The sequence below is a fragment of the Aulostomus chinensis genome, chromosome 5, assembly GCF_037954235.1.
Source record: "Aulostomus chinensis isolate RoL2024-O1b breed Wild chromosome 5, RoL_Achi_v1.0, whole genome shotgun sequence".
NCBI lineage: Eukaryota > Metazoa > Chordata > Actinopteri > Syngnathiformes > Aulostomidae > Aulostomus > Aulostomus chinensis.
In genome coordinates this window covers 26,395,194-26,411,818 of record NC_141324.1, presented here as the reverse complement: position 1 = coordinate 26,411,818, position 16,625 = coordinate 26,395,194, and the positions used below count along the sequence as shown (strand labels likewise).

At 43.8% G+C, this 16,625-nt stretch overlaps 1 protein-coding gene across 7 annotated transcripts in view; it reads right to left on the bottom strand.

Moving 5' to 3' along the window:
- LOC147261946 (receptor-type tyrosine-protein phosphatase mu) overlaps window positions 1–14,543 on the bottom strand; it is a 164,511-nt gene extending 149,968 nt beyond the window's left edge. For 6 of the 7 annotated variants that reach the window (XM_086204263.1, XM_086204258.1, XM_086204260.1 and 3 more), the window contains exon 1: window positions 14,100–14,542. Coding sequence is in view for 6 of the 7 variants with exons in the window: in XM_086204258.1 (XP_086060384.1) it covers window positions 14,100–14,172 (73 nt within the window). In the remaining variant the exon portion in view is untranslated. Of the gene's footprint in view, window positions 1–14,099 lie in introns of all 7 variants that reach the window. The other variant, XM_086204259.1, reaches the window with a different exon arrangement.
- Window positions 14,544–16,625: the final 2,082 nt, after the last annotated feature.

Sequence of the window (16,625 nt, the reverse complement as noted above, 5' to 3'; positions counted from 1 at the left end):
AAAGCCGGCTTGTTCACCAGCTCACCAGTGTGATAGGTGCGTCTCTGCATGGTTAACGTCCCAGTGCCAGGTCCAAATGGGTCTTTGCTTCAAGCGTAACATTGCTAAGTTATGGACGCGTGGCACCATGACTTAGTTAGCTTGCTAGCTATACTAGGTAAAAGCAGCAGGCGCTTGATTATACAGCAAGCTGAGGAAAAGAAACAAAGCTGCTGATGTAATCGAGCATTTTAGAGTCACCCAACCAAGCAGGTTTAAAGATAAAACAATAAATGTCTTGGAGAGAGAAAAAAAATAAACTGCAGGTGCTAGTTATTGCATTCACCTCACGTTTCCAACAAGTCAAGAGCGAAACAAAACTCCAACCTAACAGCACATCTGAGGGGTCACAATTCCTCAAACACTGGTGGCTTTTAAACCACAACGGCACCACGGTGGAGGGCTCATTGGCGGTGACCGTCAGTCAACCACAATAGCGAGAAGTGACTGTATATTCAAAATAACAATGACGAAGTTTAGCGCAGACGCAACCGTGGCCTGAATCGTTATTGAGAGTGGAGAGTAAAGAAGAGGAGAGAATGGCACTGAAGGCTTTTCTCCAGGGACAAACTCTCCCCTCTACTGTCAGGCTACGTCCACGTCAGCTCCTTGACCCGATCACTTGAAGTCAGTCCGTGATTGACGCTGATATAGAGACGGTTCATCCAATCACGGCACAATTTGAGCATGTCCCGTGTCTATGAGTAACTTCTGTGAAACCTGGTGCGTCAGGTTACAAAATGCTTTTCAGCTTTGATAAGCGGCCATAATTTGATTTGACCTGTGAGTCCAGTCAAACAGCAGCTGCACACTTTATGTTTCCTCTCTACATTTCCCTCATCCCAGCGCAACACTCCAGCCACGGCAGTACTATTCTGGCAGTTTGGAGAAAGCACAGCTGGGGTGATGTTGGGGTAAGGCTATTCCCCAGAGAAGGGGGGGGCTAGTGGGCTGAAGGGGGCCAGATTTTCAGACACACAGGTGCTGCTGAATATTAGTCTCAAGGCAAGAAGGCTGGGCTCAGGGGAGAGAATTACTCATTCTCTGAACCCACAGCTAGTGTGGTTCTGCCTCAGCCAGCCACTGCAATCCTGCTCTGCACTTCATGCTGCTGCTGCTGCTGCTGCATCTTTTCTAGCCGGCACATAAGGCTGCGGAGAAGTGTTCAAGTTTATAAGAAGACTCTTCAGTTTTGTTTGCTCTGAATAAAAAATCTCACGTTGTGTAAACTGGACATGTCATGAGGCTCATCTGAAAGACAAACTGCATCATGTTGCACACACATCTGACTGGAAACCCCAGGAAAATGTTGAATAAATAAATGATTTCAGTAAATTATGAGTCTGACAAGGACATGAGCAGCTTCCAAAGTGATTCATCTTCGGGTTCATTTTTAATAAATATGATGCAGAACAGAGTGCAACACATTCTCAGCAACAGTGCCAACGTGAACAGAAGCCATTTGTTTCATTATTTGTAATAAACACGTAAGTGACTAAATAAATGAGAGATGACACTTCAGTATTAGTCGCTCTTAGAATATAATCGTGTGTTATAAGTTGCGGTGTTAATGAAAAGTTGCAGTAATGTGTCACAATGAAAAGCAGCAGTAAAGATAACAGCCAAAGTCGATTTTTGGTCAACAAATGCATGTATTTGAGTTTAAAGGAATGCAGTTGCTCAGGTTCTTCCATGTTGCAGCCTTTATGTATGCATCTGTCCGCTGCCTACCTTCAGCTGGGATCCTATTATGACTAAAACCCCATTAAGGACCAGGAGCACCAATGAGGAAATCCTCCGTTAGCCTTGGGACTCGCTTAAAGACTTAGTAGGACAGGGAAAAGATATGTTTGCATTTTAGTCAGACCAGAGCTTCAGCAGCTATAGTCGTGGGGAAAATATTCTAATTTTTTTTTTTAGGTGGTACGGCAAAAGACACTGAGACAAACTGCTTTAAAAGCCATAAAACTGTTTGACTTTAATATGACTGTTCTTTCAAAAGACAATAAACAAGCCAAGTTCTAACTGGTTCGGGTCTATCTGTTGTGATATGCGACGATGAGGTAGTGGGACTGATGATAACGCTGCAGGAAAACCAACGGATGCTAGAGGCTTTCCACATCAAATTCTCCTTTAACTCGGATACAAATAGCTCTCACAGACGTCACATCAAACTGAATTTATCCTCCCGGGCCAGCAGTGTACTATCATTACAATCAACTTGTCAGATTTTTCACTGGTTTGTTTATTCAGATGTGCATTATTCCAAAAACATGTGTTTTCAAATTTGTTTCCGTTTGCAATGTGGAGCTGCACCCACACTTCTAATGACTCCTGCGCCCTGTAATTTCTTAAGCGTGGCAAACTCTGATTACAGGGAAGGAGTTGAGCTTCAAGCCCAGCATCATCTTTTCCAGTTATTGTTTTGTGTTGCTCCGTCTTTAACACAGACCCTGCAGCTGTGTGTCTCAATAGCCATTTCTACATCACACTGTTTAACACCAAAAATGATTTAGTACCTTTCGCAGCTCGCGGCTACTTATTTTCAAAGCATTGTTTGCTCAGGCTGACATATTAAACAAGGAAGGTGTTACCATCTGAGTTGACATTAGCGGTGCTGACTGATGCTGACACCCAGCTGTTACAGCCGGAGGAGCCTTGATATGTCACTTAACACAAAACTATCCTTCATTAAGTGACATCTAAAAATGTGAAGATGAGGGAAAACGCCACTTTACTGTTGCATAATTCCAATGTTAGTTCCAGTTTAGGCGCGTAAAGTCATTCGGATCATCTGCCTCATTTTCCGAATGTTAAGCAAAAGACAACAGTCCGTGCCGTCTCTAATATTATTCCCACCATCTTATTATCCTTCATTCTTTCTGCTTCTGAAGGCACAAACACCCCCTGAGGCTCTGACAGCTCCAGAGTGACCACCCTGCGTGATAGGGAGCGTATAGTAATGCCATTAAAACTACCCCTGGAGAGTCAGTCTCATGGAGGTTTCAGCTCCGGGCAAACACAAAAGAGACCCGTTTGAAAAGAAGCCAATCCCAGCCCGAGGAGGTCAGAAGGCTGTTTACAGAACAACTGTCTCTTATCGGCTGTGTGCTTCCCCGAGGAGTCTCCACCACAAACAGATAACAGCCTCCAAATAGGCGCCGAAGTGTGACCGATAGGAGTATAATCAGGTACATTCTGCTGTGGGGGACGAAGTGTGGGATAAGGGTGGATAATACTGTATTCAACCGTTAGCGGTTAGATCACTTGCAAGAGCTCTGCATTAATGCTCGCTACTTAAATCTCGAATTTGATTTGGGGGAAATGTTCTCTAGGTTTCACCGAGCACAAATCTGAAGGAATTTTATCAAATGTCAATCCAACTCTTCGGGAGAAGTGAGTGAAACCTCCTGAATGAATCCTCCTCCTCAGTGTTTTCAGCTGTGACTTACGGCTGAAACACAACGAGAACGTCCGTGACGCAACGCGGCTGTCTTAGCAGATTGCTTCCATCAAAATCAATTAGAGCTGCTACTCTGACCACAGGTGCTGCGTGGGGCCTGCACATGGATCTCTATTTTTAACATGGCTGGTCTTTTTTTTTTTCTTTCCTTCCTCTACTCAACACAACGCTGTCCTCCAGGCATAGAAAAGAACGGAAATGACACAGAAACATGTAAAAACAGACACAGAGTGTTTCAAATTGATTAAATTGAATGCCTCATTGTATCAGAGGCGATGCAGAGCAACAGAGGGGATCGTTTTTTTTCACATTAGATATTATAATAGGATCAATCGAATCAATGTCTATAAAGGCTCTTGGAGTAACAGCGATCAATGTAGAACATGCACAGCAGCTAATAAAGTCCATGAAAAATCCTGTCAGAGGAAAGAGTGGAGTAACATGGAGTAGTTTGATAAAATGGGAAACTCCTCAGAACACGCGACCGGCTCACAGCTGCACACGGAGCAGGTGTAGCAGGTACAAAGATCCGCTCGGCCCATGTGACCTTCAGCAGACACGCCCGGCGTGGTTAAAGCACAACTTCGGCGCAAGTTTTATTTACATGAAATACTGTAGGTCGGAACCTCTTGTCATGACACACGACTATGCTACGGTTTGTCCAGTTTAGGGTAAAACAGTAGTCCACATCATGTATGTGCCATAATACTGAATATAGCATGAAGAAAGCCCAAAAACTGGCTGCATCTCATTGTAAAAAAAAAAAAAATTCTATTGGCTCTTTAAGTTTCATCTGGAAAAAACGCACATCGTTCATTAACAGGGTTTAACACATACAGTAGACTGACGGTAAATTACAGTTGCATTTCGCCTCGCGTCTCCCTCTCATAAAAATGTATGATAGTTAATGTTTTTTTCCCCGTCCTTGTAACCATTATTCAAAGGCACCACTGAGGTCTCATTCATCCTCGGGGATCGCTTCATTATTGAACAGTTAAATGGTCAATAGGTTCAGCCAAGGCAGCTTTTAGCACAAGGGCAACTAGACAGTGTAAAAGCCAATGCAAATAACTGGCACTCAAACAAGGCCTAATGCATTAATGACTGCGTGAAGTGCGCTAATGTGACGGCGACACATTCAGACTGACAGTAATGGAGAATTGTGCCCCTGGTTATACTCATAAGGCCCAGATAGGGAGGGGAGGGGCAGGCTGGGGGTGGGGGTGTGCACCTGCCTGCTGCTTGAGCCTTGACAGAAGCCTAATAAATAACAGGAGACAAGGTGAAACAGCAGTGGCGCGCCCCCCTCCCTCCTCCCACTGCCACCAGTTGTTCCAGCAGCAGCAGCAGCAGCAGCAATCTGCATGGACAGACTTTGGCATGACACCGTCTCCTCTAAGTTGCAGTCGTCCCATGAAGGAGGCAACTTGAGTTATTCATGGAAAGTTTTGCCCAGCGCCGCTCGTCTCTCAGATTTCCAACTGCAGGCGTCAAAGCAAGAGGTAGCAGATTTATTTGACAGACCTGAAATTGAGCGTCATGCTTCAGGTCAAGGCTATATGCTCACCTGAACCAAATATCAAAGTGGGCTCCATCAGAATCAATTTCAATTCACATAATAACCTCTGGGGTTTAGGAGACAACTGGATAGGAACCAGCTGATTGAGCAGCGAGAAGTCAGGAGGGTGCAAGGGTTGGGGTCAATTCACTCCACTGACTTTACAGTGCAATCTAAACTTGTTTATACAGCCGTTTCTCCACAAGAATACTTGATGCTTGTATTTTTACTTTTTGTACATCTTTTGGATGTGGTTCTCACATAAGCCTTCAAAGGTCCCTGCCAAGCCCTCACAAGAACTTGTGCGTATCCTTCATGTGTTTTTTATATATATATATATTTATGTGAAATAAATAAAATATCTGGTCAAAGATCAGATGACGAACTCGCCAGAGAGCAGGATTGAGGCTGGGTATCGAGCTTTGATGCCTTTACAGGTTTAAAAAGGTTGCCTTGACAAGCAAAATAAAATTGGCAAAATGTGCTGCTGCTATGTTTGTAGACCAACTCAAAAGTTAGCATCAACACGGGTTCCCTCCACCGAGAGCCATTAGGATTATTAAATTAGATTTTCACCATCAATGCAGACAAATGTTTGAAAGATAATATTCATAAAGGAATCACTTTTAGGATTTTTGTTAGAAGTCTGACGTCAGGCTACGCACAAACCAATTTACCGACTCCGGAGGACATCTTGTTTCATCACTTGTTAGTAAGCACTGTTTGTAATACGTAGAAACCCTAAATCCTACACCCAGGCAGTCCATTCACAACTTGACATCTATTTTATTTTGAAAAACGGTTTTTAGTGGAAAAAAACTAAAACAAAACGCATTTTCTTTTATATTTTCACGACATTAAACTATCCTGGAATGTGATGACCTAATCGTTGGGTAGGGGTTTTTTTTTTGGGGGGGGGGGGGTGCATTAAACTGTAACGGTATAGAGAATTTGTGGGCAATGGCCATGTCTAAGAAGAGAACGTTTTCTAGATAAAAACAAAATGCCATTTTAGCTAGTTGAGTGGTTTTTTTGTTGTTGTTTGGGGGGGAGGGGGGGGGTGAAACACTGACTAACTAGACTTTAAGAGGAGTCCCAACTGGGCAGACACACTAAGTTGTGGCCTGATTTAAACTGATTCTCCCTCGCTCCCTTAATAACAATTGAGACCCTTGGAGCATTAATTAGTGAAATTTTTCCTGAGCGCCTGGACTCTCAAAGCCACCTACAATGAACGCAGAGCTCTGTAAACATGATCCGCCGCGCAGCAAGTTGTTTTCTTCTAAGGATGGGGTTTTTTTGGTTTCTACACGTTGATGAGATCACACAATTGTTCAAGCATGCCTAACACACACACACACACACACACACACACACGCACACACACTCACTCCTGCAAACACTTGCCTCTCTGTCTCTCACTCTCTTCATTAGACAGCCCCTGTGCTGGCCTGTGTGCAATTCATTAGCTTTTATCCTCTTCATTTGAGGAAGGAGCTGTGTATAATTAGAGCATCTCTGTTTGTCCAGCATCCTTCACGCAGTCACATCTCAAGGCCAATTATCATTCTGCTGCAGAGCTCCCAGATAACATAGCCACATCAGCCGCCTCTAGAGTGAACTTCAAACTATTACTGCCTCTCAAGAATGTAAATAAAATCACTTGGAAATCACCCACTAATGACTGAATGTGGAGTGGCACTCCAGGGATATGAAGATGATGGATTATATTGGTGGACTTCATCCGGAGATTTCATGAACTTTTGCTTGAAAGTGTGTGTGATCCAGTGCAGTCACATGATTATTGTTGTCTTGTTTCTCCAGCACGTGAACCTCGCTGTCGTACTTTCAAAGTGATTTCAGCTTAAAGCGATACTTCACCCAAAAACAGTGTATTTCGCCTTTCAAGGACTCATAAATAGGTGTCTTGGGCTCACAAAGACGTGAGATTTTCCCTCCTGCGTTACTTTTTTTATGAACCAAAATGCAGAGAAAGCCAACCGTGTACATCTAGCTTGGAGCTAAAGGACGACTGACAGCTAACAACAGTAAAACTGCACAAGGATGTCCCTTAAACTCTAAAGTACAGCGTAAAGCATAATCCAAGTCCTTTTTCTCCAGTTGTACGCTCAGTTATTCACAATCTCTTTGGTCTGAGCGGAAAACACTCAACTTCAACTTAATGTGGCAACTTGAAGCAGCGGCGCTACAGTGACCAAGGGTTACAGTTGGTTTTTAGCTCAAATTCGAGTGTTTGTGGATCACTGCACACTGGAGTGGGAAGATGTGGGTTATACTGGACGATGCACTTGAAAGATTTTAAACAAAAAGGTTTTGCTTTTTTGTCATCGTTTTCTTCTTCTTTTTAGCTTCAACCTAAACATGCATACCTTTTTACGTGGATTCTGGGGCTCACACAGATGGAAAATAATCTTTGTGAGCCCCAGAATGAAAAAAAAAAAAGAGTTTTTTGAGCGCTTAAGAGGTCGTTTTGGGTAAAGTGTCATTTTAAGCTAAAACTCCCTTTTGAAGTATCAGTATACTTTCTCATGCTGAGTTCATAGGACTACGACCTCAGCATGGTAGCAAACCAACACAACAAAAATCTTGTGGTGATGTGAAGGTAGAAGACAAAAGGTAAAAGCTTCATCCTCACATTCATTTCATCCATCCAAATCACAGCCATTTGTATATAATTTTAGGACAATTATCCAACGCGTACTGTCAAAACAAACAAATCATTTTTTTATTTTTATGACCAGCAGTGCTGACCGCCAAGGCCTGGTCAGCCATCTGACTCAGTCCAAACAATCATGTGAAAATCTCCTGACCGACCAGCCTGAAGGGAAGAAAAACCTCCAAAACAAGTGGGAGGGAAAGATGGCTGCGATGACAGGGCAGCCGGAGCATCGCCGAGGAAGAAATCAAGTGTCCGCCGTTTTCTCGGGGTCACTGATTCAAAATGATCTCACAGCCAATACTGTAAATGACATAGATAAAGAGTTGCAGAGTAAAACTTTTTTTTTTAAAAAGTCTTATTTTCATTTGACGTGTTGCTTTTAAATGCTGGTTTTTAACATCAGTAAAAAAAACAAAACAAAACAACCTTCCACCTTCAAGAGCACATTAAGTTTCTCCAGAAAAAAAAAAAAATTGAACTTTTGACCCCCGACATTTGTTTTATATTGGGAGGACGATCAGGTGACTCTTTAAGTTTAAGTTTTTGTTAACTTAGGTGAATGTTAACACCCTTGAATTTAAAAAAAAAACCTTCTTAAGCCGCTAACGCCGCTTTGAATTCAAGTCTGTTTAAAGTAGGAAATGACGATAAGCGTCAGAGGCAGGCAACGTAGACGTGACGCACTGAGGCACCAAGCCATGTCATTAATCTCCGACGGACGGAGGTGTTGTCCCCTCACATGTTGACAGACTTCAAGCAGACCCGCTACTGTGTTAGCTGCTGCCTAAATTGATGATAAAATGTCATCCTTACTCACGCACTGCAGTGGATGTAGATCTGAAAAACGTCTCAAGAGTTCTTCAAGAGTTTCATGATGAAGTGTTGTTTACTTTTTTTTGGTGTGTTGACTTTGGTCTCACCCCCCCCCCCCCCCCTTATTAGTAATTTCCAACATTTCCTAGAATCCCCCATGGTAGTTTGCAGAGAACAGATGCCGAATTTTCCCTCTGGAATGAAGCTGAATAATGTGTCAAGCTGCGTGCCCTTTACACCAAATGCAACATGCTTTGTTATTCCATCTAATGAGGACGGCAAATATATAAATATCTACCATACTCTTCTAAAAGGCAGATAAGATGTTCTTAAATTATCTGTAATTTCGAGGAACTAAACCAGACGGGGACATTTGCTTCTGATGCCGTATTTTTCCACATCTTATTTGGATCTAGAGAACAAGTTTGGAGGATAATGTGAGGGAGGACTGCTGCTGCTCGCTGTAAACGTCTGCGTTGTTGATCAAGAACCAAATCTTATAAGGTATTTTTTGTCAGCTAGCCTGGGGGTTAGCATTGCTACGATTGAAGAGTCGCACAATTGTTAGAAGTAGAAAGCTAGCATTATTCTATGGGCAACAAAACCATGGATACTTGACTTTTGTGGTTCTTGTCTCGTGACATTTTACATCCATGGCAACCAAACAAGCATTTTTAAGACATACAAATGGTGTCATAATTCTCAAATGCGGCCTTTACTGGTGTACTCTGTGTCACGGGGGTGCTTCGTTTAAGAAATTTAATTTTCATTATTGTGCCCCTGTAGCCGCCGCCACTTTTATGGCCCGATTTCAACTCTAGAACCTTCTCACCTGTTGCAAACTTCCTGTGGCAGCCGTATTGGCTTATCGATTTTTGCACACATCTCATATATGCCCTGATGGATTTTGTGCGCTATATGACATTTGATTGTTTGGCTGGTGCGGGGGGGGGGGGGGTAGTGGCTGAGTTAACAGTGTAAAAATGAGCAAGTTACACTCCACGGATTCCCCCGGAAGTTCCAGACAACTGATTATTCTGACCCCGCGTTTCATCCTCGGAGCTGCTGTAATCCTCGTGTTAATGGCGTACTTTCAACAATGCTGGAAACATCCAGCAGAGATCTTTGGTTCATCCTGACATGATAGCATCACCTTCGTGGTGTGAACACATCCTGTGATGGTGGGTGCCAACGCCTTGAGACGGCGCCCTTTATCAGGCTAAGTTATTGATACAAGATTGATCAGGACGACAATACTGTATATTGATCCATGCTTTTGTGTTGCTCACACCGGCGCTGACCATCTGACTGCTGCAGCAGAGACTTGTCACACCAGGTTTTCCAATCCTCGGTCTAATTTTAGCGAGCCTGCGCTGACTGTAGCCTCGGTTTAGTGTTTATAGCTGACAGGAGTGAGGTCTTCTGCTGCCGGCGACCATCTGCTTCAGGATTTGACATTCAGAGGCACTCCTCTGCATGCTATGCTTGTAGCAGGCACTTTTTTTGTTAAGGTTACTGTTGAATTTCTTTCAGCTTGAACCAGTCTGGCCCTTCCTCGCTGACCTTCACCATCATCACAATAAATATCATGACTGTGACATCTGATTTTTCAATATACTCTTCGCAGCACAAAATAATTCAGAATGACTCCATGATAAGAACGCTATCTGTCAAACTGCTTATAAAAATGTGGTTATTTCACTAATTTTGAGGTTTAAACTAAAAAATTTGAATGTAGTGAGGTAAAGAACCTGCTCTGGAGAATAACACCTTCATATTTGGTTCCACGCAGGCATGCCAGATGACTCAAACCTCAGAGTGAGGGTGAGCTGCCCCGCCACCCGCAGTAGGAACCATACAGCCACTTGTTCTTGATTATTTACATTATTAAAATGATTCTGGATAATCTGATTATTTGATATCAAGGTTAACATCGACACCAGTGGACGGATTTACTTTTCGTCCGTGTTCTTCCTAATTCTATATGTCTCATTAGTAGGTTTGTGTTGCCTGTGGGGCTAACCTTTTCATTTATGTTGCCAGTTCTTAACCTCAGAGACACCAAGAGTAGCATTAGCCATGTTAGCTGACACACCATTAGCCAGCGTACTTTTAGCTGACTTGGCTATATGACGGCAAACTGAAAAGTCACGTTACACCAAACTTGTTAGTCAATCTAACGGAACGTTATCTTTCCAGAGGCCTCGCACATTTCACACACGGAGGAAGCGGGGAGGGAGGAGAGTGAGTGATCGTTTGGTGTCTGCGTTGCCTCGCGAGGGTGGTTTGTAATTAGTACCAACAGATACAACAGACATTGTGGAAATCCATAGTTGCATTCCCAACCAAAAAACATTTTAAATCAGACAGCAGTGTGTTTTTTTTTTTAAAGTACGCTCTACTGTTCTACTGGTGAAACATGGACGTTCCTGTCAGTCCAGACACTTCAAACGACACGTCTGGGTACTGTCGCACTTAATATTTGCAAGTTCTTCAAGTTTCATCTCAAAAGCGACCCCCCCCCCATGAGTCTACCAGCCATGATCAGTTCTATGACGGCTCAGCTGCACCCCCCCCCCACCCCCCCCCCCAGGAAGTCACACAGGCAACAGTGTTAGAGCAGCTTCAGTAAATCCATGTGTTTCCACCACCTTCATTATCATCATAATGAAAGTGTCTGAAAAGCAAAGTTACAGAAGAATGTAGACACCTCACTTTCTGCTTTGTACTATCATCAATCACCAGAGCCCCCCTGCTCCCCCCCCCCCGACATGGTTGAAGTCATTGTAAAAAAATAAAATAAAATAAAATATTCCCCATGCATATTTAATTTCATTCTCCACTGGCTCACACAAAGGAAACTGCCATCCTCCAGGACACCTTTCGGAAAAGTCTCTATTAAATCTGAGTCAGCTGGGAGAGGAGGGGAAAAAAAAGAGAAAAAGAAAAAAGAAAGGACTTCATGAGTGAAAAACCATCTAAATTATTGCCAGACTTCAAATGAAGTGCTGTTTATCTTCGCTGGGTTGTCTTAGTCGCAGCGTGGACGGCAATCAGGATCGGTCAAGGAGGACTCTATCAGCAGCAGCCACACCGCAGTGACAAACTACAGCTCGCCACTGCGAGCACGGGCATTATTCTCAACACACAACTCGTCCCTATCAGAAAACAAGGCAGGTTTTATGGCTGCTGAAAAAAAAGGGGGGAAAAAGGTGGTAAACATAACGGAGCACAGAGCCCTCGAGAATGTAATGTGTTCGGTCAAAAGACGGAGTGCAGATATCAAAGGCGAGGCCTTCTGGAAAGAAGCTGTCCTCATAATGCAGAGAAATACAAACAGTAGCAACACAAAAACAGCGATTTATCATGTTTTTGTTTGTTTTTTTATGGCTGTTTTGTTTCCGGTGGTGAGTGAGTGAAACAGGGAGGGGGGGGGGACATTTCAAAAGAGCAGTTCATGTCTGCGATGCTACTCAGAGATGCAGGTGCATAAACAAGTTCATAAAGATGAAACTGATACAGCAGGGTTATGGATTCTGGTTCTAACGTGCAAATTAAAAGACTTATTCTGTGTGATTCACGCTCGCCGGGTCCTGATACGGCGCTGTGAGGTAGCCCGGCGCTCCGGTTACCTCTGTCATCTAATTATCACATGGGCTGTTATCACATACTCTCCATAACAAATTCTACCTCTACGTCTGGAGCTACACGTGCAGGCTCATATTCAGCCTCTACCTCGCCACCGGTCTGTGGCTAATCCGTCACCTAGCCTGGAGAGAGAGTAAAACACATCCAATTGATTTCTTCCTGGTTTACATATTTACACACACACTCATGCAATTAGGAGCACAGTTATCGATGGTTCCTGCACCGCTGGGAGCCCTGCAGAGCAGCCCACTCCAATAAATCTCTGAGTTCTACAGCTGCCAGCGGGCAAGACTGATAAACTTCACATAAAAATGGACTGGGGATACTTTAAGCTTCAGGGTACGAGTCACTAAAATTGACCCATGATGTTCAAACAGACTCTCACAAAAGCAGCAAGTCTGTGCATCCATGCTCACCCTCTGTAAAAGATACAAATCCAGACCAGTTGAGAGAGCAGTGACATGTGGAATGCATGTATTTATTTATTTAGCAGGAATAAAAAAGTGGCTTTATAATTGAGAGTCGTACTCCAGCTCCTACACCACAGCACCGACTCTGATCTGCGTGTCTGACACATGGTGCTCCCCGTCTGAGCGGTTTAACTTCATCATGAGGGGGATCATATTATATGTGTACCATGCTGCCCCCATCAGGCTCGCTAGGAAACACCCCTCTCTCTCTCAGCATCTCAACTTCCCTCACACACACACACACTTTCAAAGCTCGACAGGAAACTAAACACACTCACTGATAAAACTCAGGCCACTCCAGTTATTTAAAAGATGCTTAAAAGCAGCTGTATGGATCAATCGAGCTCAACATCTATATATTGATCAGCTGAATATGGGCTAATGTGCCGCTTCCCGCTGATAATGTCATGGTGGAGACGGCAGTAATGACCCCTTTAGGACCAGAGGTAGACTCTGAATATTAAGTCCTCTTTGGCAGCCATTTATTAGGCTCTTCTAATCAAGTCAAATCACTACTAATCCCGGAACTTTTCCCTCCCTCACACTGCTTTAATAGACCATATGCAAATTAAAGTTCTCCAAGTAGGAATATCAGTCACTTGGAGGGTGGCTGGACGTCTTTGAGGGGGGGGGGGGGGGGGTTTGCATTAATCAGACCATAATACATTAAAACTGAGATTAAACTCCAAACGATAATATATTAACTAACTTTGCAAAAGCATCCTAAAGCAAATGATTCACTCGAGAGCAAAACTGTGACTTTTCTTTTTAAGACAAGCTGCTTTAAATGGCATGACACTGAGCTCTTTTAAATAAACACAGACGTAAGGAGTTTCAAGTAAGTGGAAGGAAAAATTAAGTAATGTGGAGAACCTAAAAGCGTGGACACGAATTAATGCAAATAGTTTTTTTGTTTTTTTTACATTTATGGCAAAAAAAAGACAAAGATTTCTTTTTTTATTGCGCATAAACAGACACTTAAATGTTCCAGAAGGAATAACATAAGTTGAAAGTGAGTCCAAGGTGTCATAATGCCTGGCGTCCGCAGCCAGCAGCAGCCGGGGACGCCTGGGTGCGGGAATCCCTTGAGGTTAATCACATTAGACAGCAACTTATCACGATAAAGTTAGACACAAACACCCAAAGTCTTTCAACTTGCGACGCTGTAAACTGAACAGCGGCTCCAAAACTTGACGCATGCCGAGTGTTGCGTGACGTGCGGCTGACTTCATTTTCAAATTCAACTGCTTAATCACGTGCAGAAGCCACCTTAGCATATTTTATAAATACAACTTTAATACGTATAGAGAAATATTCGAACTTAACCACGGAGGGAAACAGCTGAAGTGCTGCTTTCCCTCCCTCAGCCGCGGCGTTAGCCGCAGAAACGCTCCGTCCGTGCAAACGTCTCCTGATAATCCCGCTTACCTTTAAAAACTTCCCCTCGGGCAGACAGCAGCAGCGTAATAGCGGCAAACAAGCAATTGATAACTTTATCCATGTCGACAGCGCCGTCGTGGCGTTAACCCCCAGCCGCGGGGTTAACTGGCAACTCTTCTGTCTTTGTTGCAACTTGAATCCTCTACCTTTACTTTTGGGAGTGTTCAGTCTATAAAGTCGTCACCCTGCCCTCCGTCTCTCTCTCCCGGCGTGCTGTCGAGGCTGAGGTGAGAAGACACAGTCGCCGACACCACGGCCGCTCCTCGCCGGCTGGCTCCACACTTGCAGGAGGAATGTGAGTGAGTCCTGATTCCTGAATTACGCGTGGATTGAGTGGTCCGGCAGCTCCAGGAGAGCATCGGCCGTGTGCGCGCTGTCTGGCCGGTAGAGGGCGTGTGTGAGTGGGTGAGTGAGTGAGTGAGTGAGCGAGGAGACATTCAGAGGTGTGCCTGCCTCCTGCCTCCGCTGGCGTTCATTAGGACCAGCTGGAGAGAGGTAAAGTAGTGCACACAAGCTGCAAGGCGCAAGAAGGTGTGATGTTCACCTGTCTCGAATACCAACACCAAAACTAAACAAAAGCCCAGTAACTTTAACTTCCTATACCTGGATATTTACCTAGTTTTCTAGAGGAAGAAACTGAAAAAATAACTAATTATTTCCTGCAAATAATATTCATTATACAGCAAAATAAGTGGAAAATTACCGGAACGATGACTCTTTGCTACAATCTGGGTCTGTTAATCTGAAAGTGGCAAAAAAAAAATCTCTGTGATAAGAATATATGAGCAAATATCAACTAACTTCACCAGCATGTCATTCACAAACAAAGACATGCAAAGTGGGTATGAGTCCAAATCTAGCGATGATCTTTAAAAAAAAAACGACCAGGTCAGCGCCAGAGCAGCTACTCGATGGACCTCGTGATGATGGTTTACTTACCTGACATTTAATCTTCAAACCAACAGAAATGTCTATTATGTTATAGATCCAATCATGGTTGCGTTGATGGAATGTAACGAAGTAGATTTACTTGATCTCTGGACTTAAATGTCTCTGTGTCATTTCTGCCGCTTGCGTGCTCTACCTCTGTTTCTACGTCTCAAACTTGCAACCCCAACGTCGCTCAAATACATGAAATGAACAAAACCTCAACACTGCAGCAGGGGTGTTCATCTGTAAAAGTTCCAAGTCAGCATCAGGAAAACACGGAGAACTCTCGAGCCATCTTTAAACACGAATCCCTTTCCTTGGCCTCACGGACCACCTCTGACTAGAGGACCCCGAGATGTTCCCAGGCCAGCTAGTCCTGTGGCCTCCTCCCAGCTGGACGTAGCTTCAGCTCCTCTCCAGGGAGACGTCCAGGGGGCATCCTGACCAGATGATCGAACCACCTCACCTGGCTCCTTTCAGAGTGGTTCGACTGCGAGTCCCTCACGGATGACTGAACTACTGGCCTAATCCCACACGGAGTCCCCAGCCCCCCTGCTGAGGAAACGTGCCATTAGAAAGTCAGTTATATATGTTTTTAACTGCATGGCAGACTCAATCTGTGGCTCACCAAGATAATGCTATGGCCAACGACTACTGTTGTATCATGTCTGGAATAGTTCATCAGTCTTTACTGACAAAAGTAAGGAATGTTGTAAAAGAAGATTTTATGATGTGCCTGGTGAGGTTTAGACATGAAAACCACTTGGTTCAGGTCAGGAGGCAACACGTGAAAGTTGTGAAATTCAGTTCCGTCAACAGGACACAAACATGACTCAGATACCGCCGCTGAGTCTGGGATTTCGCGGAGCCAACCGCCGCCTCGACCACCTCCTCACAAAGACTTTCTTCTGTTCTGGCATCAGGATTCACCGCCACCACCTCAGCGGGGAATTCATGTGCCTGCTATGAACTGGAGCCCTGATTTACACTGGTATTGTTTCCGCAGCGCTATCATATCATTAGGGCCTCCATCACAAGAGGGCGTGGTCACAGCATGAACTTTTTTTGTGACATCCGCCTGTAAACTTCCCCACAAGATGAAATATTGGTTATTTCAGCAGTTGATGAAATACTGCAATATTTCGTTGGTCAGCAGCGAGTCATTTTTCGTCATGTAATGGCTCACATCTATCCTTCACAGACAGGTGATTTCATTAATCAACTAAAAATGCATTTTTCATGCTCAACTTGGCAATTTCATTTATTAACTTAACACAACTTATTAAGTTAAAATGTTCAGCAGCTGGCTACTCAATCATAGTCCAGCTTGTGTTTCGTCTCTGATCAAATTCACACACCGTCAAACTCAGGGAGACCGCCACCGTCGACCCGGCCAAACACGGGCGCGCCGTCACGCTCTTTTTTTTTTTTTTCTTTTTTTTTTCAGCTTTGATGAATCGATAATGATATTGAAGTTGTACACGTGTAAATATTTATTTAAAATCAGATATCTTGTTCAACAATGGCACAATATTCTCACAGCGATCGGAGGCACCATCTCTCAACAAAGTCAACCAATGTCCT